Source organism: Neodothiora populina (genome assembly GCF_041146345.1).
Source record: "Neodothiora populina strain CPC 39397 chromosome Unknown canker_contig_12, whole genome shotgun sequence".
NCBI classification, from domain to species: domain Eukaryota; kingdom Fungi; phylum Ascomycota; class Dothideomycetes; order Dothideales; family Dothioraceae; genus Neodothiora; species Neodothiora populina.
Window position 1 is genome coordinate 822,681 of NW_027191404.1, and position 21,897 is coordinate 844,577.

At 51.8% G+C, this 21,897-nt stretch overlaps 7 protein-coding genes across 8 annotated transcripts; 1 reads left to right on the forward strand and 6 right to left on the reverse strand.

The window, feature by feature from the left end:
* Positions 1-505: 505 nt before the first annotated feature.
* Positions 506-1,200, reverse strand: AAFC00_000983 (uncharacterized protein; the record flags this gene model as incomplete). The annotated part of the gene is made up of 3 exons (XM_069340109.1): positions 506-556; positions 614-972; positions 1,068-1,200. The coding sequence occupies 3 exons, from the start codon at positions 1,198-1,200 to the stop codon at positions 506-508; spliced, it is 543 nt and encodes a 180-aa protein (XP_069203578.1).
* Positions 1,201-2,932: 1,732 nt separating this feature from the next.
* Positions 2,933-4,258, reverse strand: AAFC00_000984 (uncharacterized protein; the record flags this gene model as incomplete). Its single annotated transcript, XM_069340110.1, has 1 exon — positions 2,933-4,258. One exon carries the CDS (start codon positions 4,256-4,258, stop codon positions 2,933-2,935), a length of 1,326 nt encoding a protein of 441 aa, XP_069203579.1.
* Positions 4,259-4,859: 601 nt separating this feature from the next.
* AAFC00_000985 (uncharacterized protein) lies at positions 4,860-6,969 on the reverse strand (the record flags this gene model as incomplete). Its single annotated transcript, XM_069340111.1, has 2 exons — positions 4,860-6,708; positions 6,800-6,969. 2 exons carry the CDS (start codon positions 6,967-6,969, stop codon positions 4,860-4,862), a joined length of 2,019 nt encoding a protein of 672 aa, XP_069203580.1.
* A 1,004-nt stretch (positions 6,970-7,973) lies between these two features.
* Positions 7,974-8,933, forward strand: AAFC00_000986 (uncharacterized protein; the record flags this gene model as incomplete). The annotated part of the gene is made up of 3 exons (XM_069340112.1): positions 7,974-8,064; positions 8,195-8,311; positions 8,425-8,933. 3 exons carry the CDS (start codon positions 7,974-7,976, stop codon positions 8,931-8,933), a joined length of 717 nt encoding a protein of 238 aa, XP_069203581.1.
* A 288-nt stretch (positions 8,934-9,221) lies between these two features.
* AAFC00_000987 (uncharacterized protein) lies at positions 9,222-11,302 on the reverse strand (the record flags this gene model as incomplete). Of its 2 annotated transcripts, none has more annotated exons than XM_069340113.1 (8): positions 9,222-9,377; positions 9,497-9,714; positions 9,782-10,073; positions 10,129-10,457; positions 10,507-10,568; positions 10,620-10,959; positions 11,016-11,063; positions 11,122-11,302. In XM_069340113.1, 8 exons carry the CDS (start codon positions 11,300-11,302, stop codon positions 9,222-9,224), a joined length of 1,626 nt encoding a protein of 541 aa, XP_069203583.1. The 2 variants fall into 2 exon arrangements, with proteins under 2 accessions (XP_069203583.1, XP_069203582.1); XM_069340114.1 differs by having other exon boundaries at positions 10,507-10,574.
* A 1,166-nt stretch (positions 11,303-12,468) lies between these two features.
* Positions 12,469-13,802, reverse strand: AAFC00_000988 (uncharacterized protein; the record flags this gene model as incomplete). The annotated part of the gene is made up of 2 exons (XM_069340115.1): positions 12,469-13,475; positions 13,538-13,802. 2 exons carry the CDS (start codon positions 13,800-13,802, stop codon positions 12,469-12,471), a joined length of 1,272 nt encoding a protein of 423 aa, XP_069203584.1.
* A 779-nt stretch (positions 13,803-14,581) lies between these two features.
* On the reverse strand, positions 14,582-21,517 carry AAFC00_000989 (uncharacterized protein; the record flags this gene model as incomplete). Its single annotated transcript, XM_069340116.1, has 2 exons — positions 14,582-21,374; positions 21,495-21,517. 2 exons carry the CDS (start codon positions 21,515-21,517, stop codon positions 14,582-14,584), a joined length of 6,816 nt encoding a protein of 2,271 aa, XP_069203585.1.
* Positions 21,518-21,897: the final 380 nt, after the last annotated feature.

Genomic DNA, 21,897 nt, shown 5'->3' on the forward strand with positions numbered 1-21,897 from the left:
GTGAAAAGAGAGGTCTTTACATGGATTGCACTTTCGTATCTTGTCACTTATTTGACTGTATAGCTTCTTCGCATGTATCCGACTCTAATCAGAAGTAAAAGCGCGAGGATCCGTAGACTGCTTGCTCTGTTTGGTACGACAGAACGTATGCTTTTCGCTTGTGGTTGGATCATAAATTCACGAGACACAAGTACGGATCGAGTGTGAGATGACCTATCTACAATCTTGTCGAGAATCTGAATCGAAGGAAAAGAACAGCGAGTATGGACAGAAAACCCATGGTTGAATTGGCATTGACGACATTTTTTATATGGTGTCACCTTTTCATAAAAATGTAGCCAACTTTGTTTTGTGATTCTGGCCTTTATTAAAACGGGAAAAAGGGAAAGCAGAGTGGGATTTGGTATCTCGTGCAAGGAATGCAAAGCCTGGCCCGATTTGATGGTGGCAGCTAAATGAGTTTTCGCAAAGACATGCTAGAAAGAGAATGTTCTGGAGGTCCCCATCATCGATCATCTGGGTCGGGGTTGAAGATGCCTATACGCATGCGATGTAGCTGGAACAGAACAAGTCAGGATTGGGGTTTCCACTAGACACAAACAGGCAGACTCACAGCTGGTAACTTGGGTATCACAACGGCCAACGTAGCCAGGAAATTGATGGTGAAATATGTCAAGTCGTAGTGCGTGTAGTGCGTGCTGACCAGAAACAGCAGAATGGGAACAGACAGCAGGAACTTCTTGGCCGGGGTATATTGATCGCCGCTGTCGATCTGCTCCCACATGTTCAGGTTGTCGTAGGCGCCGGCATTGAACTCGAAAGGAACACCCCTGACCCAATGGAACATGAGGAAGGAGCCGGCCATGTATGTGATGTTGGTGAGACTCCATGACGTCTCTTGAGAGATGTTGGGGACGATGTCGAACACGATCTTGAGCAAGGCGATGATGACGAAGTGAATAGCCCAGGCACCTGATTGCGATACAGAGTCAGCACAATATTTCCTCATTTTCTTCTTGACAAGTGTGATGGCACGAAAGCACATGCAGAGATAATGATGTACGCACCCTTTGCATTGACCCATTCGGAATTGAGATTGGGCAAAGCGGCCTGGTCGCTCATCTGTTCCAGCGACTCTGTCGGCTCTGTGTACATCAGACTGCTAGACCTCCTACGTCTCCTCTGCTCTTTCATCTCCATGGCTCGGTCGGCGGAATGGACGCTGAGCTTAGGGTTTGGTGGCTGGTTGACGTCGCCGGCAAATGTCAAGCCAGAAGGCTGGAGGAGTAAGGAAGACAGCTTGACGGTATTGCGGGGGGGGGGGGGGGTAAAACACAGGGAGTGATCTGAAGTGGGGGAGAGAGGCGAGGGTGGGACTGATGACCGGGTAGTATGCGAGTGATGGAACGGGCGATGGGGGCCAGAAGAGACAAAAGACAAGAGACAAAAGTGCCGGTTGCTGTCGATGATGTGACGATGATCCGGTCAAGGCGGGATTGTCAAAGGAAACCTCCAGGGAAGAAAGTGTTGACGGGGGTGTTGTTGGCTGTGGTCCAGGCAGAGTAACACTCTACTCTCTGTGATGTCGGCGGTGCGGCCAAGTGGTACCAAGGCTCTATGGGCAAAACGGACAAAGAGGCGTGTGAGACAAGAGAGGGCTCGAAGCTGGCTCCAAATCGGGACGCCCGTAAAAGGATGTATACGGGCAGAAGGTGAGCCGAAAGTGGTACAGGTACCTGTTGTCTGTAGAGAGTAATCCAGATCTGATCTCGGGGGTTACAGGTACAGATGGGAAAAAAGGGCACGAGCGATGACGCCGAAAGGGTGCGTGCAATATATGCAGGAGAGGACAGGGGTGGGCTCAAGGAGCTGGACTGCTGTAATAGAAGCCGCGCAACCTGCCTGCTACTTGGGTACAGTAGATGTGGAAGAGATTGAAATAGAGTAAGACGAGACCCTTTCTTTTGGATTGATAAGAGTCCAGGCAACAAAAGGTCAAGATATAAGAAAAAAAACAAAGAGGTTATGAGGGAGGCAACAAGTTACAGAAACTACAACAACCACACAAAAGTATCCTCAAGAGTGTTCGTGGTCTTCTCTCATACGAAGCTGGGAAACTCGACATTTACTGGTGCAACCAACCAGAGGCGGGCAAAGCCAACTTTGTTCTGCAAATCCAAGGGACCAACTTGCCTCATCGTCAGCCTCATACGCCTCATATGCCCCCCATACTACTACACTAGTATTAATTACTACTACCGCCTTGTCCTTCTGCGCTTCTCTCTTCTCCCACCTAGACTGGCTGGACTGGACAGTGTCTCGGAGTCATCCGCATTTTCTCTTTTCCTTGGCAGAGATCCGACCCTACGACATCCAGACCTTGGCCCTGACGAACCATTGACCACATTCCCAATTCGCCAGCATCTTGTCATTATTATATGCATGTGTCTTCACTGTCTGCAGCATTGCTTACAGTACTTGATGACCCCTGTCCCACGAAATGCCATTCGTGGGAGACAGAAGACAAGTCCACTCGACTGCGTATCTCAGTGGGTCCACTGTACACGCGGATTCCCAGGATCCCACATGCTCGTGATGTTCGCCCTTCGACGAGATTATGGAGCACGGCTACGTCACTCTGGCGGCCGCCCATTACTCAGGTCGCAATCCGATTAATCAAGCTGATAAGCCTGTGTGTGTGTGACTAACATGACGGAAGCAGAACACGGTGCTGGACACACGTTGACGGTTCTTTCGCATGTGATTGCTCAAAGCGGGCATCTTATTCTGAATGTTCTTCGTAAAACTTTTCTTAGGGTGCAAGGAAATGTGAACAGTAGTGGATATCTGATGAACGAAACAGTGACAACACCCACGCCTGACAACAAAAATCGTGATTTCAGAGTCATAATCTCATCCACCTCCGACGGCCTCAGTCGTCCAGCTCTAGCGGTAGAGAATCGTAGACGACCTCGTTGTCCTCGTAATGGATCAAGAACCCACCCTGCAAGATCCTGCGCAGTGACTTGAGCCTGATGAGTTTCCACCACTTGTCAATCGCCACGGTGTTCTTGCCGATGGACACCTTCATTCGTGATCCGTACACCTTGTTCGTTTCTTGGTCGATGGCGTTGTTGTAGCGAGGACCACGAGTGGGATGTTGCACCGTGTTGGCTATGTCGGCGAAGTTGGTGTGCAGCGACTTTTTGTCCTTTTTCGATATGCGTTTGGACGAAACCTTGGACAAACTTTCGAGCAGGTGCACGAGTTGGTGCTCTTGACGGTAAACGGTGTATCGCTTCACCATGTTGGCTGCCGTCGGGTCTTCTTCCTCGTCATCATCCACGTCTCCCTTTGCCGGAGGCTCTTCGTCGTCTTCCCGCTCCGTCCAACTTTTCTCGTACAGCAATGCAATGTTCTCTCCTGCTGAAATCTGAACGTTCACGTGCGATGACTCCAGCTGTTCAACGAACGACTCCATCGCTTCTTCACTGGCATCCTCCATCTCCTCGACCTGAGTTGCCAGGAAACCCCATTCCTCCAGTGCGGCGGTGACCACATCAGCCTCGTCCGGTGCATCGACGTAATGTCCGTCAGAGGCGACGATCTCGAGGAAGAAGTCCATGATCTCTTGCATTTCTCCGAGGCTTGCGCCACCGTAGAAAGCAGCCGCACCGAGGGTATGGATTGCGGCTACCTTGACCGGGTTGTGCTGGGAATCCGTGACGACAAGCTTGACAGACCCAGCCACAGAATCGTAGATATGGTCTGAAGGTTCTGTGACGAGAATGAGAGCCAGAGCCTTGAGGGCCAACACCGTCTCCCCCTCGGTCTGGCCAGCTTTGACGCTTTTCAGAATGGCAGTGACCAGGTCGGACACTCTGGTGCGAATGTGTTGGGCAGCATAGTGAGCCATGAGTATATGAGAGAAGGCATTCAGACTCTCTTCCCGTCCTTGAACGCTGCTTCTCTTACGGTCGGTGATCTGACCAATACGCTCGTTCAATTCATTGATCCAGATCTCGGACGGCGTGTCGTCTTCCGGCAGTAGGTCTTCAAGCGAATTGGTGCTCCACTGCGTCGTGTCGCTATACTCGCTCTCGTCATCCGAGGCGTTGCGACTCGTGACGCGCGAGTTTGCGCGAGAGCCAGCGGGCGAGTTGGTCTTTGATCCTGCTATCGAGGGAGCCTTGGTTCTGGCTTTTCGCGAGACTGTCTTGCCGCTCTCGAGCGCTCGTCGGCGCAGATCTTCGTGCATGATGTCCCACTTCTGACGGTTATGGCGAGTCTGTGGTGGTTTGTGGGTTACGTTCTGTGGTTATCGGGCGGATGGATGAATAGATTTCCTGTTGGTCTGCTGCTCAGCTGATTCTGGTCTGCGATGTACTGTTCTGTTGTCGCAGTTCCATGAAAGAAAGGTGATGATTGTAGATGATCAGAGAATCTCCGAGTGTGTGGTGATGAAGATCAAGAGATGGAAGGAAGAGAAAAAGGTTCTGCCTGACTCTCCGAACTCTTGACTCACTTACTCCAGGCAGACACAGACGCAGACGCATGTTTCGCGCCCGCCAGTGACGTCATCGTGCAGCATTGGGCACGGCTTTCTGACTTCTGATCTTTGTATAACTCTTTCTTATTGGCGGACATGGTTCATCCTGCTTTAGCCGACCACCTTGCCGTACTGTACTCTACAGTACACACCCCACTGTACTAGTAGTTGAGTCACACGCTCAAGGTCCAGCGAATATGTCTAGTGGAACAACCCAGACCTCGGCTTGTCTTGTCAGAGGTATGATCTCACAATTACAAAGGCAGCTATATGATCAACGAGCAGTGTATACAATCAACAGTCAAGGCCATCAAGGCAGGGGTCGAGGACCAATGATTTGTCTCCGACCACCGAACGCGATGCCACTGCCCGTGCTGCTGCCCTTGTTCTGACTATCGCCGCCGGTGAAACCGTACTGGTTCACATCCCAGGTCTTGCCCTCGGCGCTGCCCTCGTTCGTGTCACGAGGCGCCTTGCTCGTCGCCTGCTGAGCGGCTTCCCACTCACGCTGCCTCTCACGTTCCCTCTCCATCTCGCGTTCCAATAGCGACTTCGAAGCCCAACCACCTGCTTTTGTCTTTTGTTGCGAGGCCAGTCGTCGCTGCTGATCCGTGTCTTCCTCCAGCGTCGAGGTGTAGCCCATTTCTGCAGGTCGATGTGTGACAGGTTTTGGTGATGTAGGAGGGGCGTTGTCGGCAAGGAAACGTTCTGTGCGATTCTGTGGTGCTGTCGAGGGTTGGTAGTCTTCTGGCTTAGGTAGAGGTCGGCGGGCCCCGGCCATGCCCGTGTCCGTTTCTGCTTCTTGAGGCAGCTTGTGAGATGAAGGCTGCGGCAACGGTCTTGAAGATCCTGTACCTGCAGATCCTACAGGTCGTGTCGAGCCTAATTGTGAGTCTGCAGTCGATGGTCTCGAGTCGTGCCATTGCTTCTGTAGGTACTCGCGCTCGTCCGGCGCCCACGAGGCTTCGCTGTCCTTGGGAGAGGGAGGTCTGGGCACAGAGTCGCCGGTCAATCGATGAATGTCTTGTCGAGCTCTCTCTTCTCGTTCCCGTTGATACTGTCTCTCGCGCTCTCGTGCCTCCTCGAGCTGCTTCTCCAACTCCCGCACACGTCGCTTCTCCGGCGTGTCTTCTTGCTCTCTCGGACTGCGTGGAGGGACCAGGGGCGCCTGCGCGGCCGCTTGCTCGGCCTGATACTGGCTCAAGAACTGGCCGGTCAACCTAGCATCACTCGTAGCACGGCTTCGTGGGTTGGTCTTGGTAGCGTGCTTCTGTGCCTCGGCTTCCTCCTTGAGTCGGGCCTCCTCTTCTGCTTGCCATTTGCGTTCTTGATCCTCCCACTCCTTTTTCTGTTGCTCGAGTCGCTTTCGCTGCTCTTCTCTGACGCGATTCGTCTCCTGTTCCCATTTCTGCTCTTCCGCCGCTCTCTCCTGCTCCTCATGCGCGTCCGACTCCACTCTCCTCTTGCGCTCGGCTTCCTCGGCTTCCAAGCGTAATCTGGCTTCTTCCGCCTCCTTCTCCTTCCTCTTACGTTCCTTCTCCGCCAAGCTGGGCACGTGTGGCGCAGCGGTAGTGATCTGTCTCCGGGCACCGAAGGCGACACCTTGGTTGCCTTGACTGGCACCGCCCATGTAACCGTACTGATGGATGTTCCATGCCGGGTTGGTTGTGCCTTGGTCACCTTTTCGAGACCAGCTACTAACTGTGCCTGAAGATGATTTCAGGCTTGAATTGGTTGCGTTAGAAGCGTTGGATCCGCCAGTGAGAGCCGGACTGAGTGGCCGGGCGCTGCCTACGGCAGGGGAGAGTTTGGAGGGAGTGGTGGAGTAATTTTGGGAGTTGGTGCTCGCGTTCCTGCCGAGCGTGGAAGAACCGGAGGGACTGAGAGCACCGGCCTTCTTGGAGGGACCGATGGTGGTAGGAAATCTATCAGGATTGAGTTCGTGGGCCACTCTGCTGAACGCCATGATTGTCTGAAGGACCTGGGCAGGATCTTTGGATTCGTAGAGATCAACGGTCAAAAAGCGATCATGAGAATGCATGTTCAGCGGTGGTGATGAACAGGCGCGGAGGAAGTTGGATATGTTCTCCATCTGAATGAACGGCATGCCGGACTTCTTGAATTTGATTCCAGGAGGAGGTAACACTAGGTTAACGAGCCTGACGAGGCAGCAAGGCAGCCATGGTCAGCTTCCCGGATGCATGATGATGGTTTATGTCACATGAAGGAGTGATGAGGGGACGCGCATACTTGCATAGAACAACACCATCCTTGAGCACGTTTTGAAGGAGATCGCCCGGAGGCAGAGTCTCGCCCAGAGCAGACTCGATCCATTCACGGGCTTCGTTGGCGGACTGAGGTGTATACCGTGACAGGCGCAAGTTGCGCATATCTTGATCGAGAGAAGTGACGGAAGCCATGACGCCCGAGTGGGATCCGTTGGTCCGGGAAGAGTATTGCTGTTGCTGCTGTTTCTTCTTCTTGTCTTGGTTTCTATGTGGCAATGGGGCTACTGCTACAGAGATGAAGACGAAAAAACAACAGAAACGGTAGTGTTGTGGAGGGGTGATAAGGTATGCTGAGGAGTAGAGAAGGGCCCAAGGGGTGTAGACTACAGTATCGTACTGTACAGTATGGTGCCTAAGCGGACGCCTTAGCGTGGCGTACAGCAATACTTGTACAGTAATACAGTACTGCTAAACACACAAATTGCCCCCACCAAAGATGAGATGGCGGAAAGAGAAGCTTACTCTACTGAACGGCTACTGCGGTGCTGCACACTGCGCTCTACACTGCGTGCGTGTTTAAGGTAGGCACAAACGCAATTACGGGAAACTTGCTGCCGAACCGCCGCCACCGCCGCCGGATCGCCCAGGGTGAGCAGCAAGCACAGGGGATCTGAGGAAGGCGTCCAGAAGCCTTTACCTTGAGCTAAGTGTAACCTGAGGTAAGGCACCTCATCTGCAAAAAGGGTACAGGTTTTGTACGTCATAGCTCAATCGCCTGAGGTTCTTACACTGATGGTTGCATTTGTCTTCTATTACCATTTCCACTAAGGAAATGCAGTTTAAGCTGCGGTAAAGTAAGGTAGGTAGTCAGTCCCTGGGTGGGAGGCGTGCTGTAGGTTCGTGCATACATACATGATGCATACACTCGGTACTGTAGGTACCTCGATAGCTTCTTGTCAATGTCCCATCTTACACTTTTATTGTTCTCGTCAGCAATTCCCCCCGAGTGGTCTACTTCATACAAGATCAGCCAAGGAAAAAGTGCATGTCCAGAAAGAAAAAGCATGCATCACCGTCTGATCTGATAATAGCACAACCCATCGCCTGCGGAAGACACCGCAATCTAACATGTGACAAGAATAACTTTTCCCCTTGAGATTACATACTTTTGAAAATACGTCAAATCAAAATAACAAATGTCTTCCCCCTCGCCTCCTGGGGCCATTCGTCAGCTATGGTTCAAATGGAAGACTCTAAGATTACCGTGGCGGAAGAAGTGGCTTGTCGGTATGTTGCTTTGTCTCCTTCGATTGACTTATTGCCTCGAGATGGTCGATCAATCACATCTATTTCTAATCAATCTTTTTCCTTTTTTCTCTACGCCAAACCGCTGACTGATCTCCCATCGCCACAACAGGCGCTGACCTATCCGGCAACACATTCTGGGAATTCAAAGATGCTCTGAACGCCAACCGTCTGCGCCGAATCGTGCACTACAACCCCAAAGCCCACTATGCCGACGTCAAGATAGCACGTACGTCGTCGAACCTTTTCTCCCTCCTTTTCTCCTTTCCTGTAACAACAACAACAACATCGAAGCCAGAGAAAAGAAACAAAAAGAACTAACATGTAGTCATAAAACAACAGCACAATGGCACCAATGGCTGCGCCACACACGCCCCGACGCCCCCTCGATCCAAGAGCAGCAACTCGACGTAACGCGACAGATCCGCATGCGCCAACTTGCCGCCGAGGCCGACGCGCGCTGGAATTCGGTTCCATCGTTCCTCGACAGTCCTGATAAGCAACAGGCTGTGCCGGCTATTGGAGTCGTCAAGGATGCGGGTGGTTATGTGCAGGATGGGAATCAGATCGAGCCGGGCGCTGCGGGTGAGGGAGTCATAAATGCTGTTGTTAGTGATGCGTCACCACCGCAGCATCAGCACCAGCAGCAAGAGCAGGATGTGCAGGGCTCTACTGCGGAGGACAAGAAGACTGTGGCTGCGGCTGCAGCAACAGAGGGTAGCAGTGCTTCCAAGGGCAAGACCAAGACCAAGACCAAGAAAGCGAACCCGTGGAAACAGGCTGCTCGAGGTGCTCCTGGTGAGGACTGGCAACCTCAAAGCTGGACGCCGGGCGTTGCTCGCAAGCGATGATGATGATGATGATGATGATGATGATGATCGTTAAATACTTGTAACAATAGGTTTATTCTTAATCATGCAGCGCTCCCTAACTACTATCACGATTACATTCGATGACCTGAGACCGATAGTGGCAATCAGACGGCTAGGTGAGGATATGATGATTCTCCCTAGTACATGTTCATACATAATATTCCCTGGAAGCGAATACTATATATCCCACCTAACATTGCCGCACACGTGCATGCAACCCCTCTTTTGACTTCTTCAACCCCGTCTCTTCTATGACCATTTCTGCAATTAAATCTTCATAGACGCATTCGCAGAAGTGAAATCAAAAGAATTTCCGAAATTGCCCTTTTGCGTCGAGAAATCACTCTTGACGCCCAGGTTCTTGACGCGGCCGAGCAGAACCTCGAGTTGTCTGTATGCTGCGCTAGGCTGGTATTGAGGGATCTGTAGATACGAAGATATCTCTGGTCAGCATTTATTCTTCTCTTTTCGTATTTTTCTTTGGCTCAGAGTTGTCTGTAACCACTGCGAGAGAGACTGCAGAAAGAGGAGGGATTGCTTACCATGTGTCCAGACAAGGCCACGGTGCACACCGTCAGACCGCGCTCCGTGTGCCAGCTGCCCATGTTACCTGCCGCGGCCAGGTCGCCGAGACTCAGCTCTGAGTGGTAAGGCACGTAGAAGTCGTCCCATTCGGCGGGCGGGACGGAGAATCCGGTCTTGCCGTTGAAAGTCATGTTTTGCACCGTCATGAGAGTGCCGTTGAACATGAGGATGAAATCTGTTTGTTTTGTGTCAGTGATTGAGTCTTGCCGACTATTCGATGAGTTCGTTTTCATGGCACGTACCTAGGAGACCGTGGCCGATGATGACATTGTTGGTCTGCTCGATGACCTTCGGAAGAACACTGAGGCCACTGTATGTCGAAGTATCCCGTTCCAGCACACCATTGGCACACTCTGACCACTCCTGAATAGGCGCGTTGATGGCCTTTTGCACGTCGGTTCGGTTGAAGTAGATGTCGGTTCCTTCGGGCAGGTAGTCGAAGCTGCCGGGGAATCCGAGAACATCCCACAAAAGAGGGCAAGTGGTCGCCACTTGGTAGATGTCGAAACAGGGGTTGACGAGCGATGCGGCGTTCTTTTGGTCTTACGTTAGTATACTCTGAGTTGTTGGGGCCAGAAGTGAGGCTCACAAAAACATCGTTCCACAATTCACATCCCTCCATGTCATAGTTGAGGTTTGGTGGGGTTGGCAATGTGCGGTTCTTAGGGGGGAAGGTGAGCGCTTCTTCCATGAATGCAGTGTAACCGCACTTGTCTGCTCTCGCATGGATATCATCAATGAAAGTCTTATTCAGGTTAAGCAGAGGACCCCAGTAGTCGATGAACGCGGCAGTGGGGATATCCTCGAGAACAACGTCGTAATTGATGCTCGGGTCATAGATCATGGCGCCCTTGACGTCGTAGTACTTTGTGTTGTTGAGGTCCAGGAAGTGGCTGCTGATGTAAGGAACATACATTCCTGTTGAACGTCAATTTGTGTTTTGCTCTCTGGAAAGGGACATGCTTACCAGCGTAACTTTCGCCTGTAATGTAGACCTTCCTGTTCTGCAGATCGAAGGTCTCGACGAAGCTGCTTCTGTTAGCAATAGGTCGTCGGTAGCTCTGCATGTGTTCGACTCACTTCTTCCAGAAGCCCGCAAACTGCACCGCGACCTCTTCCTCACTTTGAGCAGTCGGAATACCTTGCGAGAAACCCGTTCCGACGGGCTGCTCAACCCAAACCACGTTCGTCAAGTTGCTCCATGCGTAGTTGTTCTTGACCGGTTTGTTGGTGCCGTATTGCCAGATGAAGGGACCGTTCTCCTGGAGCACGCCTTCCAACGAACTGCAGCCAGGTCCTCCATTCAACCAGATGAGGATCTCGTCCGTTGCCTTCTTGTCTTCTGAAGGGAAGTACCAGAAGTATAGCTCGCTGGCGTTCTTCTGCTCAGAGATGGGCATGAGACCAGCATAACTTTCGCCTATAGTCTGCTGTTAGATTTGTGTACCTAGAATTGCCGCAATGGACGATACGCACCGATATCAAAGTCAACTTCCGGAATGGCAGTTCCGTTGACAGCATATTCTGTCGCACAGAGCATTAGTTCTTGATCTGGTCAATTGTCCCGTTTTGGTTCACGTACTCATCGTCTTGTTGTTCTGAGGCACGATGAGATGCTTCTTGTGCGTAGCCGCGGCTCTGGTCTCGAGTATCGGTGCAGACAGAGGAGCACGAATCGGCAGTTTCTTGTTCACATGTTGAGGACTTCTTGCTACGGCAGCGGTAGCAAATAGACCTGTACAGAGGGCAGTAGTGAAACGCATGATGAGAAGCAATTCACCAAGAGACTCTTTGGGAATGCTAGAGCAAGAACAAAGGACTGGCAGAAACACGTCTCGCTCTATCCCAAGGACCTACCGGTAGTAATAACAAATTTAAGACCGGCATAATGTCCGACGTCACGAAGCGCATCAAACCAACTTCCCATGCAGGTGATCATTGTGCCAGCCGATAGCGATACGGCAGGACGAACCAACGAGACACCCATCCAATGAAGCGTCTCCACCGCGCGTATGGGATACCATGATGAGCAGAGCGCGCAAACCCGTCGTGATCCCTTGCGTAATTTAGCAGAAGGTTTCTTCTAGGCGAAGCAACAATGCTCGTTTACGGGATTACTGTTGTGAGCAGCCCCGGGAGAAGTCAAAAGATAAGACAAAGCTATCGCTGAACAGGAAGGACGTGAACGCGAAGCATCACACGATTCTCCTATATATTATAGTATTGCTAATACGCTTCGATCACGGCAAGCCGGCTATGACCATTTTGTATCAGTAACTGTATGCCCTGCTACAGATAACAATGGAATACTCGCTCCTTGATGATAAGTAGGATCTGGAGTAATTACCCTGTTAGATTCTGCAGTGATTGCGCTATTAAGCTGCTTGAGGAAGGAGGGATGGGAACACAATCGATAAAGGTTCCGCCGATCGCTGGCGACCCTTGGTCCGCTAATGTAGGAACAGTGAAAGCGCTGCACCTGGTATGCGCGATGACCAGCACAACATCATAAGTAGCGTAAGATGGATCTCAGATGCCGAGGACGGATCAGATGGAATAAGCGTCGATAAGCATTCAGGTAACCAGGTCACTTTACTCTACCATACAATCTTATGCTGTACTTACTGTTCATGCACTTGGGTAATCGCCATACGATGTCGGACGGACACCGGTTAAGACGCACCAGACACGTGCTGTCGTCCAGGCACGGCAATGTATATCATCCTACTTGTTCATGTACTGTTGTCACTCGATCCGTTACATTCGTTCAGGGTTTAGGCATGGGCAAGTTCAGCACAAAGCAGCAAGACGAAGAGTGTAATTATTCGTAGTTAATTTGGCACGGCATCCTTCATTGGTGACTACGATGATGCATAACCAACGCCTTTTCTTGACCCGATTCATGTTATGCCTATCGTGACCGAGAAATCTATTCTAGCAAGCTCGCCTGGTTGGTGTAAAGGACATCGACGACGTTGCTCAACTTGTCGATGGTGTCGAGTGCGGCATCGTACTGTTGATCTCTCTCGGGCTCGTCAAAGATGATCAGGCAACCTGCGCCCTGGTCCAAGACACCAATAATGACTCGGTCCAGAATCATCTGGCTGAGCTTGTGCTCGATCTGTGCAACATCAAGACCGACCATCTTGGCGATGTGGTCAATCTCAACACGACTGAAGGGCTCGATGACCTTGATCAGGTTCTGTTCGAGCATGTTGTCGTACAGGCGACGGAGATGGTTTGCGATGAATCTGTCGCTGCCGAGCTCGTAGCGGTATTCGGACAGAGCGTGTTCGTACTCTTCGAGACTTCTGTTGTTGTGGGCGGTGGCGACGGCTTTGATGGCATCGAGAGACTTGCCAGCGTATCTGATGGCTTGTTTCGAAGTCATGAGGTTGTTCACATCGTCGTTTGCGTTCAGCATGACTTTGCAGAGCAGCATGTACTGCAGTGCCGAGGTGGCCTTTTGAGGTTCATCCTGACCGTGGTAGCCCTCCATTGCCTCGATGAAGTAAGAAAAGGCAGTGTTGAAGTCCTTGTCCTCGGCATGCAGCATGCCACTCTGCATATCCAGATTGGCCTGAAGCATGGGGGGGCAGTAGACAGACGCGGCTGATGTGCGGGCGGACGTGAGGGCTGCTCTTCCTTTCGGTACATTTCCAAGCGCATGGTAGACGCGAGACTCCAAAAGCTGAACCTCAACAAGAACCAATTTATCATCCAGTCTCTTGAGCTCCTTGAGCAGGCTGTTGATGAGTGTGAGTGCATCGTAGTAGGACTGCTTCTGCATGTAAAGGGTGACGAGTCGGGTTTCGAGGTTTTGACGAAGGAAGCCTCGCTTCTGAGAGTTTGCCCATTCGATGCATGACTTTGTCAATGAGACTTGTGTTTCGAGGGAATCGGGAATGTCGTGGAAGAGATCGAGGAGTTGGCGGACTGTCCAAGTCGGATTAGCTTAGTGAGGACGAATGGACACACGACACGAGGAAGGGACGCACCTAATTTCTGCGTCTTTGCCTTTGCGAATGACGAGACGACTTTCTGGACTTCTTGCACGAGTTGCGCGAGATCTTGTGTTCGCTTCTGATCACGGTAGAGCTCGCCCAGGGCCATCAAGGCGTTCTCGTAATTTCGCACGGAGGCATCGCTCTGGCCCGCGCCTTGACTCAGCATGTCCTTGTAAATCTGTTCTGATTTCTGAGGTGACTCCTTATACACCTTCTTGGCCTCCTCTATCCGCTTTGCGTTGTCCTCTTGCGCCATGGCGATGTGTGTGTGTATACGCCGGGGTAGAGTTGGTGTGGCGGCTCAAGCAGAATGGTGATGGCGCGTGGCTCTTTCGGGAAGTTCTCGTCAAGATCAAAAGCACTCTCGGCGATGAAGTGGAGATGATGTTGATGTGTGGTGAAAGAAACGAGATGGTTGATGTGGTGTGGATGATGGACTTGGACTTCTGGAGCTTCACAATAATGCGTTCATGTCATCAGCAGCTGTTCAGGGCAGGTACTCCATACTACACAGTAAAGAGTGAGGCAGGTGCTCAGTCTTGGCATAACTCCCCGAATCAGACTGGCGTAACTGCGGAGTCTGGCTCAAACCTCCGTAAGGTATCTACAGTTCTATGAGATTATAGTAAATCCATCTTTCTGATTTCTGACTACCTTATTGCCTTGAATTCATACTGTACACTGCATTGGCATGGATTAGGGAGGAGGAAGCACATAACGAAAATCAAATCTGCTTCTCGATTACTTCCAGTCTATCAAAGAATAAGGAAAAAGTTCTCAATACTGCAACGATAATCCCCTGCTCTGCCTAGCATATCCCATCATGCACCTCATACTGTCGTCAATTAATGTTGTGAAGTGAAAGAGGAAAATGAAAAAAAAGGAAAAAGAAGAGAAGAGAATTCATCCATCGATCCGTCAATCGAACCATTCCTCGCCACCGACAAGCTCTGCGCTTTTCCTGCCGTTCAATTTGAGCCACTCATGCGTCGCCCGTCTGCCTTTTGTCTTCCTGGCCATCCCGCCACCATGTATTCACTCGCCCTGGACCTCCTCGGCGTGAGCTGCCGAGTCTCCGTGAAAGTACCCATTGCTTCCTTCCAGCTGAGCGGTAGGCAGATCCGTTCCGAGACCAGAGTCGCTGGACGGACCCCAGGCGACAAGATCCTTGCCGTTGTCACTACCTGCTTCCTGTTCGGCGAGATGCTCGCGATGCGCCTGTTCGGCTAGGCGCTGAATCTCCGATTCCATGTCACTGATGTTACCGCCGTCTTCCTCCTCTTCATTGCCTTCGTCAATAGTCTGAGCGCCCACCGTGCTTCTGATGGTGCTGCCGTAGCTGGTACGTCTGTGATCGTCCAGATCCGACCCAGTCATATAGGAGCCGGTGTCGTATGTGCCATACGACGTCCTTCTGTTGTCCTCATTTGGGGTGACGCCATCAGTGTACGAACCAGTGCCGTAGGTGAGGTCGCTCCCGGATACCGTGCCACCGAAGCTAACAGAGCGACGAGTCTCGGTTCCAGAAACACTGCTAGAGGCAAGACTGTCTCGACTCACCGGTCGATCGCGACTGACGGGCCGGCTGTCGTAGTGGCTAGAAGCGTAGTCCTCCATCTCGCTCTCGTCTTCCGGAAAGTTCTCGCCGTTCTCGTTCTCCTTGTCCATGCCTTCGATAGAGGCCATGGTCGGGCCCCAAGCAGGCTTGCGGAGCTTGTTATGCTTGACCGACTGGCTGCGGCTCAACTGTCCTGCCGCCGAGATGAGACTGGGAGTCGGTGTCGCATATGCAGAGGCTCCAGACGGAACATTGCCACTGATCTGACTCAAGGACATGATACGACGTTCACCCGTGTTAGGAGTAGCGCCGTTGCGCTGCATAGGTGGACGAGTCTTCATGGCCATAGCATGGTTTTTGCCTGGACCTGCAAGTGGAGTCGTCATGACTGATGCTGCAGAAGTGCCGCTGACATTGCGCAAATCACGTCCGACGTGCTTTTTCGGAGAAGGCTTGGGTGTCCGCTTAGTGAGAAGCATAGCTCTCGAATGATCGATGAGACCTTCCAAGATCCTGCGCTCGAGAGCGTCGGCCTTCGCATCCATGTCGTGAAGCTCCTCTTTTCTGATGCTCAAAGCCATCTGCAAGGACGAGACATCCGCATTAAGTCTTGCTTTCTGCGATGACAAGGCGTCCTTTTCGGCTCTGAGAGCTTCGACAACGGCGACGAGGCTGGCCTTCTCGTCGTTGAGGCCGGTGATTTCTGCCTCAATCGTGTCCTTTTGTACTGTACGGCGCTCAAGTAAAAGTGCAATCTCTTCAGCCTCGCGTTCCTTGGCCTCGTTTCCCTCGGTAATTTGCTTGTGCTGGAGGGCTACAAAAGCTGAGACCTCAGCAGCCGTTGCTCTGACCTGCTCGTGGATCTCATCAAGACGGGCCATCTGCGCAGTCGCAAGTCCAGCCTCGCCTGCAAGGTTAACAAGAGTATCCAGCTTCTCATGAACGCCAGCATCATCATACTTGTCACCTGCAAAGTTGACGAGTGTGTCGAGCTTTTCGTGCACCACAGTGTCATCGTACTTCTCTGCCGGCTCGGGTGGTGGAGGCAGCAGTGCAGGGATGCTGGACATGTGCTCTGCGAGAGTCTCCTTGAGTGCTTCGGATTGTCCTTTGAGCTCCTCAAGCTGGGCCTTGATATTCTCAAAAGGCTCGTCTACGTGTGTCTTGTGCTCCTCAGCAGATGCCAGGATCTGCTCTTTGACCGAGTTCGCATGGCCTTCCGCGCTTTCGTTGAGGGTCTTGGAGTGCTCGTAGTGCTGATTAACTAGAGCGAGAATCTCCTTGAGCTCCATCAGGAAACGAGGATGATACTCTGTGAAGTCGGCTTGCAGTACGTTGAGGCCATCCAAGGTCTTTGCTACTTCATCACGAGTGAGTTGATGCTCAACCTTTTGTGCTTCATGGCCTTCAGTGAATTGAAGCACTGTGCCGTTAACCTTATCGAAGAGAGTCTGATGATCTCCAGACATCTTCTCATTCGCCTCGGTAAAAGCTGGGATGAATGCAGTGAGAGAGCTCCCGAGAGTGTCGATGGACAACTTGAGCTCATCCGCCATCTCCTTTGTTGTGGCAAGGATTTCTTGCTGCTCGAGCGCTTTCTCTTCCATCATCTTGACCTTCTCATCAGCAGCAGTTTGAGCATCATCATACTTGCTCATCAGTCCATCATAGCAGGTGTCGACCTTCTCGATAACAGCAGCAACGATGGCGTCCTTGTGCTCGCCATGCTTCTCCAGAAGTGTAGAGTTGTTCTGTTCATGATCAACCTTAATCCCTTCCAGCGATCCGTGAGCTCGCTCGAACTCATTCTTCACTGTCTCCAGAAGCTCTTTGACATCAGCGCCAACGCCTGCGTTGCCTGTGACATTCTCTTCCATGGCCTTGAGAGTATCGGTAAGAGTGGAAACGTTGGCGTCACCTTCGGTAACTTTTGCAAGCAACTCTTCCTTGATCTCTTCGAGGAATGATTTTATCGCAGTAACCTGCTCGGCAAGTTCTTCCGCTTCCTTTTTGCGGTCGTCAAATGCTTTAGCCGTCACGGAAATGTCACCTTCGTAACTCTCCTTGACTTTGTCGTGGCTCTCGCGGAAGTCGTTGATCAGGCCGGTTAGTTGCTCGATATCGAATTTGGTTGGAAGAGTCTCCACATCAGGAAGTGTCATCTCACCAATCTTGTCCTTGATTTCAGTACACAGGATACCGAGTACATCCATATCGGACTTGGTGAGCGTTTTTCTTCCCTCGTCTTCCTCTTCGCCCTCCTCGGCCGGTTTGGGTAGACCCTCCTTGAGTCCATCGAAAGCTTCTTTCAAGTCCTTGACAAGCACTTCGACAACTGCAAGATCAGCTTTGCTTGCAGAATTTTCCTCGAGCTTGATGGATAGACCTTCAATGGCAGCATTGACAGTGAGCACGACGCCTTCGACGGCGTCAAGATGCTCCTTGGTAACGAGTGTCGCAGGGTCGGGAAGAGGGAGGTCTTCGATCTGCGCCTTCGTGTTTCGAAGAAGGGTTTCGATAGCATCAGTATCATCTTTGGTAACGGCATTTTCAACTTCTGCCTTCTCCCTTGATGCTACATCTGTGACTGTAGCCTGAATGTCCTTGAGGAGTTCCTCGATACCAACGAGATCTTCCTTGAGAGTGATGCCTTCTGGGACAGTAGCAGCAGGAGGTGGGGGCATGTCACCAAGACTTGCCGCCATACCTTCGACCTTGATATGAAGCTGAGCGAAGAGAGCCTCCATGCGCTCCTTCAGAGGTGTGGAGCTCGTCGTGGCCCCTTCGCCAGAGAACTCGCGTGGTGCTTCGGCGTCAATGTCTTCGGCGAGAATAAGCTCGGTACCATCAGACGTCCTAGGTCTTCCGGGTGTGAGCTTCTTCACGTCATTTCTTAGGTCTGACAGGCCGGATTTGAGAGTTTCCAGAATCTCGTAGTTGACAGATGCATCAGCTGGTCTGTCGAGAGCGGCGGTGACGTCTGTCTTCATAGACTCGATGCCCTCATTCAGAGCATCCAAGAGCTGGTTGTTCAAGCTCATCTGGTAGTCCGGATTCTCCAACTTTTTCTCCAAGTGAGAGCGAAGGTCGTCCAGTCCGAGTCTGACAGCATCAAGCACCTCCTCGGTATCGGCGCGAGATCCACCGGAAATCATGGTCTGTGATACCGACTGTCTGAGCTGCTCAAATTCACCTTGAATGGCTTCGAGTAGATCACTGGTCATGCCGGAGCCTTCCTTGGTGGCGGCTATCTCGTCTAGGCGTTGCCTGATCTCTGCAAAGGAGCTCTCGGCATCCGGTGGACCGCCCGCAGGTACAAGGCCGCCAGCGAGGGACTCACGAAGATTCTCGATCTGTTCCTTGATCTCGACGAGAGCCTGTGCGGATTCTGTTGTCTCGCTCGTAGAGATATGTTCACGAAGACCGTCGACTGCTTGATTGATGGAATCAATGATTTCATCTTTGTCTGCTGCAGCACCTTGTCGAAGAAGCAATGGTGTAAGAACTTCACGGAGGTGACCGAACTCATCTTTGACAATAGTCATAATCTCCTCGTTGGAACCCGGCGCAGCCTCTTCATCAGCAGCACGATCACGGACATTGCTCATGCTTTCTTGGATGGTTTGTATAACCTCGTCCTTGTGACCCGCGGAGCCTGCGATGATGGTGTCTCGAAGTGCTTCGAACTCTGCCTTCATGGCCTCCATGACCTCTTCGTTGGTCTCATCGAGTAGTCCTCGACTGCCAACTTGTCCTTCGAGTCCTTTGAAGCCAGACTCCAGGGCAGCGAGAATCTCAGACGTGCTGGAGGGTCGACCCTCATCACCTTCACCACGAGCTTGTCCGCTCATAGCTTCGTGGAGATGTTCGAATTCGGCCTTGATGTAATCGATCATCTCGTTTCGTCCATTGGAAGGACCTTCGGCGACATATCCCTGAACATCGACCCTGAGATTCTCGAGGCCGGAGCGTACAACATCGACGATCTCATCTTTGCCAGTGACATCCTGAGCTCTGTCCACGTACGACTCGATTTCAACTCGCAGAGACTCGAGGCCATCCTTGACAGCATCCAAGACCTGCTCGGTATCTCTGCCATTGGCTGCAGAGTACTGCTTGAACTCTACTCTCATATCGTCCACAAGCTCGTGTAGCTGCTTCAAAACTTGCTCGCCGAAGCCGCCGAAAGGAATAGCCGAGCCATCCAGGCTTGCCTTTACAGCGTCGAAGAGATCATCGCGGCTGATCTCAATCTCGCGAGGAGCGTTGGGGCCATGTTCAGCTAAACCTTCCTTGACTGCGTCCATGACTGCTGCTCGCGTGGCCTCGTTGTCGAGACCCACTGGCTCAGCAGGCTTGAATCCTTCAAGAATGTCGCGAACAGAGACGAGAAGCTCACCACGAAGGACTGCCATCTCATCTGCAGCTTTGGGGGCGTTGAAGTCTTGCATGGCTTGTTGAATTGCATACATGACCTCTTCCATACTGGCACCGGGCGAAGGTGGCAACTCGCGATTCTCTTGATAGTCAAGGAGGCCCTCTTTCAATACTTGAAGAATCTCATCACGCTCCAAGCCGAATTGCTGGAGCTCGATGTCGGGTTTGAACTCGTCGTAAGCTTCCTTGATAGCTTGCAGGATGGCCGATCGGTCGAGGCCGTCTTGCTGAGGAGGCGTCAGGGCCGAAGCATGCTCTGCAAGAGCTTGCTTAACGGCAGCAAAGACTTCCTCGCCACTCTCCTCTCGTGAAGCAGCTGCCGGAACAAGTTGCTGGGAACTCTCACGGATGATGTTCTCGATGTGTTGTTTGAGCTGACCCATGCCCTCATTGACCACTCTTTCAATGTCGGCAGTAGTCTGTGCAGCGACATCGAGCGAGCGATCCTCCTGGTTGGCAATGCTCGTCTCCTCCAGTTTCTTGCCCAGGTCTCTACCCATACCGAGGACTTCTCCCCTCAAGTCATGCAGACGAGACTTGATCTCGGCACTCAAGCCACCACTCTTGGAAGCACTTTCCTTGATCTGGTGGAGGAGCCTGAGGATGTCGGCACTCATGGCCTCGAGAGCCTTAGAGGACTTGTGATCAGCATCATCGTCGGGGTCTGGTGAGGTCCGGACGAGAGCCTGACTGTCAGGTCGTGACTTGATGAACTCGGCAAGTTCCTCGACTTTGCGAGCAGTTTCGACAGTGGAGAGATTATCTTTGCTGTGCTTGTCCAAGATATCGTTCAAAGTGGTGAGAAGTCTCTCCTGGCCGTCCTTGGTGACCATTTCTCGGATGATCTTCTCAAGCATTGCGACGCTTGCAGCACCTTCGACTGAGAAAGGGTTCGGACTGCCTGGCTCGAATAGACTGTTGTGGCTGTTTGATCTGGGCATGGCGCTGAATGGCTTGCCAGAGGGAGGTGGAGAGGCGAAAGATTTGCTGTCCAACAACCCCAGGCCGAAACCAGAACTTCTACCAAAGACGGAGCCTGCATCGGAGCCGATGCTGCTTACCAGCTCCTTAAGAGACTTCCTTATGTCCTCGTCACGGGTGTTGGCTGCGTCTTTGAGGCTGACCAGGTCGGTAGCATTGTCTCGACTCCTCCTGTTGAGCTGAGACATCTCCTTCTGCAGGGCGAGCGAGATGTTTGTGAGATTTGTTATTTGTGTCGCAATGGAGTCTATGTTTTGTGGTGCGCCTCTGCCATTGGTAATGTCGCCGAGTGGGGATGGAGAGTCTCGGATAGACATGGTCTGCAACGCCAGCATGGCGGCCGAGGGAGGAGTGTTTTCGCCAAGGATGGACTTGTTCTCGCCCCGAGTAGCAGGTCTGAGGTTGGGAGTATCTTTGAACGGGTCTCTCCCGGCAGGCGTGGGGGTAGTTGCTGCGCGATCTTGGCTGGAAAAGTAGTCATGGTCTCTCTCAGGGCTGTAGGATGGCGAATGACCACTGCCATTCTGTGCACCATTACCGCTACCAGATCCACCGCGAGAGCCAGGTCGTTCTGGTGAAGTTGTACGCATACCATCCAAGTAGCTACGGAGATCCTTGACGGAACCTTGTTGAAGCGACTGCATGCGCCTGTGTTGAGCTCCCTTGATGAGCGACTTGTCCGGAGAGGTCGGTGGCATAGGGTTTGTTGTATATGCCGAAGTAGCTCGCTCACTAAGCTTCTGAGCAGCAGCCTGGATCTTGGCCGAGGCATTTGCATGAGTCTGAAGTGTCGGAGAGCCGGGGGGAATGGGCAATGGAGGAGGAGCCCGGTCTGGGTCGGAACTGTCCCACCTGAGTTTGGAGAAATGTTTAGTCAGTCCCATGGTGGATCATGCTTGTTTTTCTTTATCTTTGCATAGATGTAAAGTGAAGAGTCAAACTATGACAAAAACGACAGAATCAATGGCTTACATTGGTATAGACATGGCAGACATCCTTCCCGCGTCCGAGTAGGAATGTTGATGTCGCACGTCCCTGTCTCGAGATGCCTCTCTGTCAAAGGTAGGCATCGAATGGAATGTATCGTAGCAACAGGAAGAATGCACTAAAAGTCAGGCAGGCTCAAAACAATAGCATTATCGTGCAACGGTGCAATGTTGGGGTATCTCTGGGGTATCAATTTCAAGATGAGGAATGTCGTATAATGTCGTGTGCACTCGTCAGGCAGTTCTTCTTGTTTTCAATCAACTACTGGATTCAAGAAGGAAGCAAGGTATAATTGGTACTGTACTGAAGCGACGGTTGAGATTGCCGTTGCGGATGTTTGATAAAAGATGAAAGAAGTCAACCACCATTTTACCTGCAGTTGCATTTA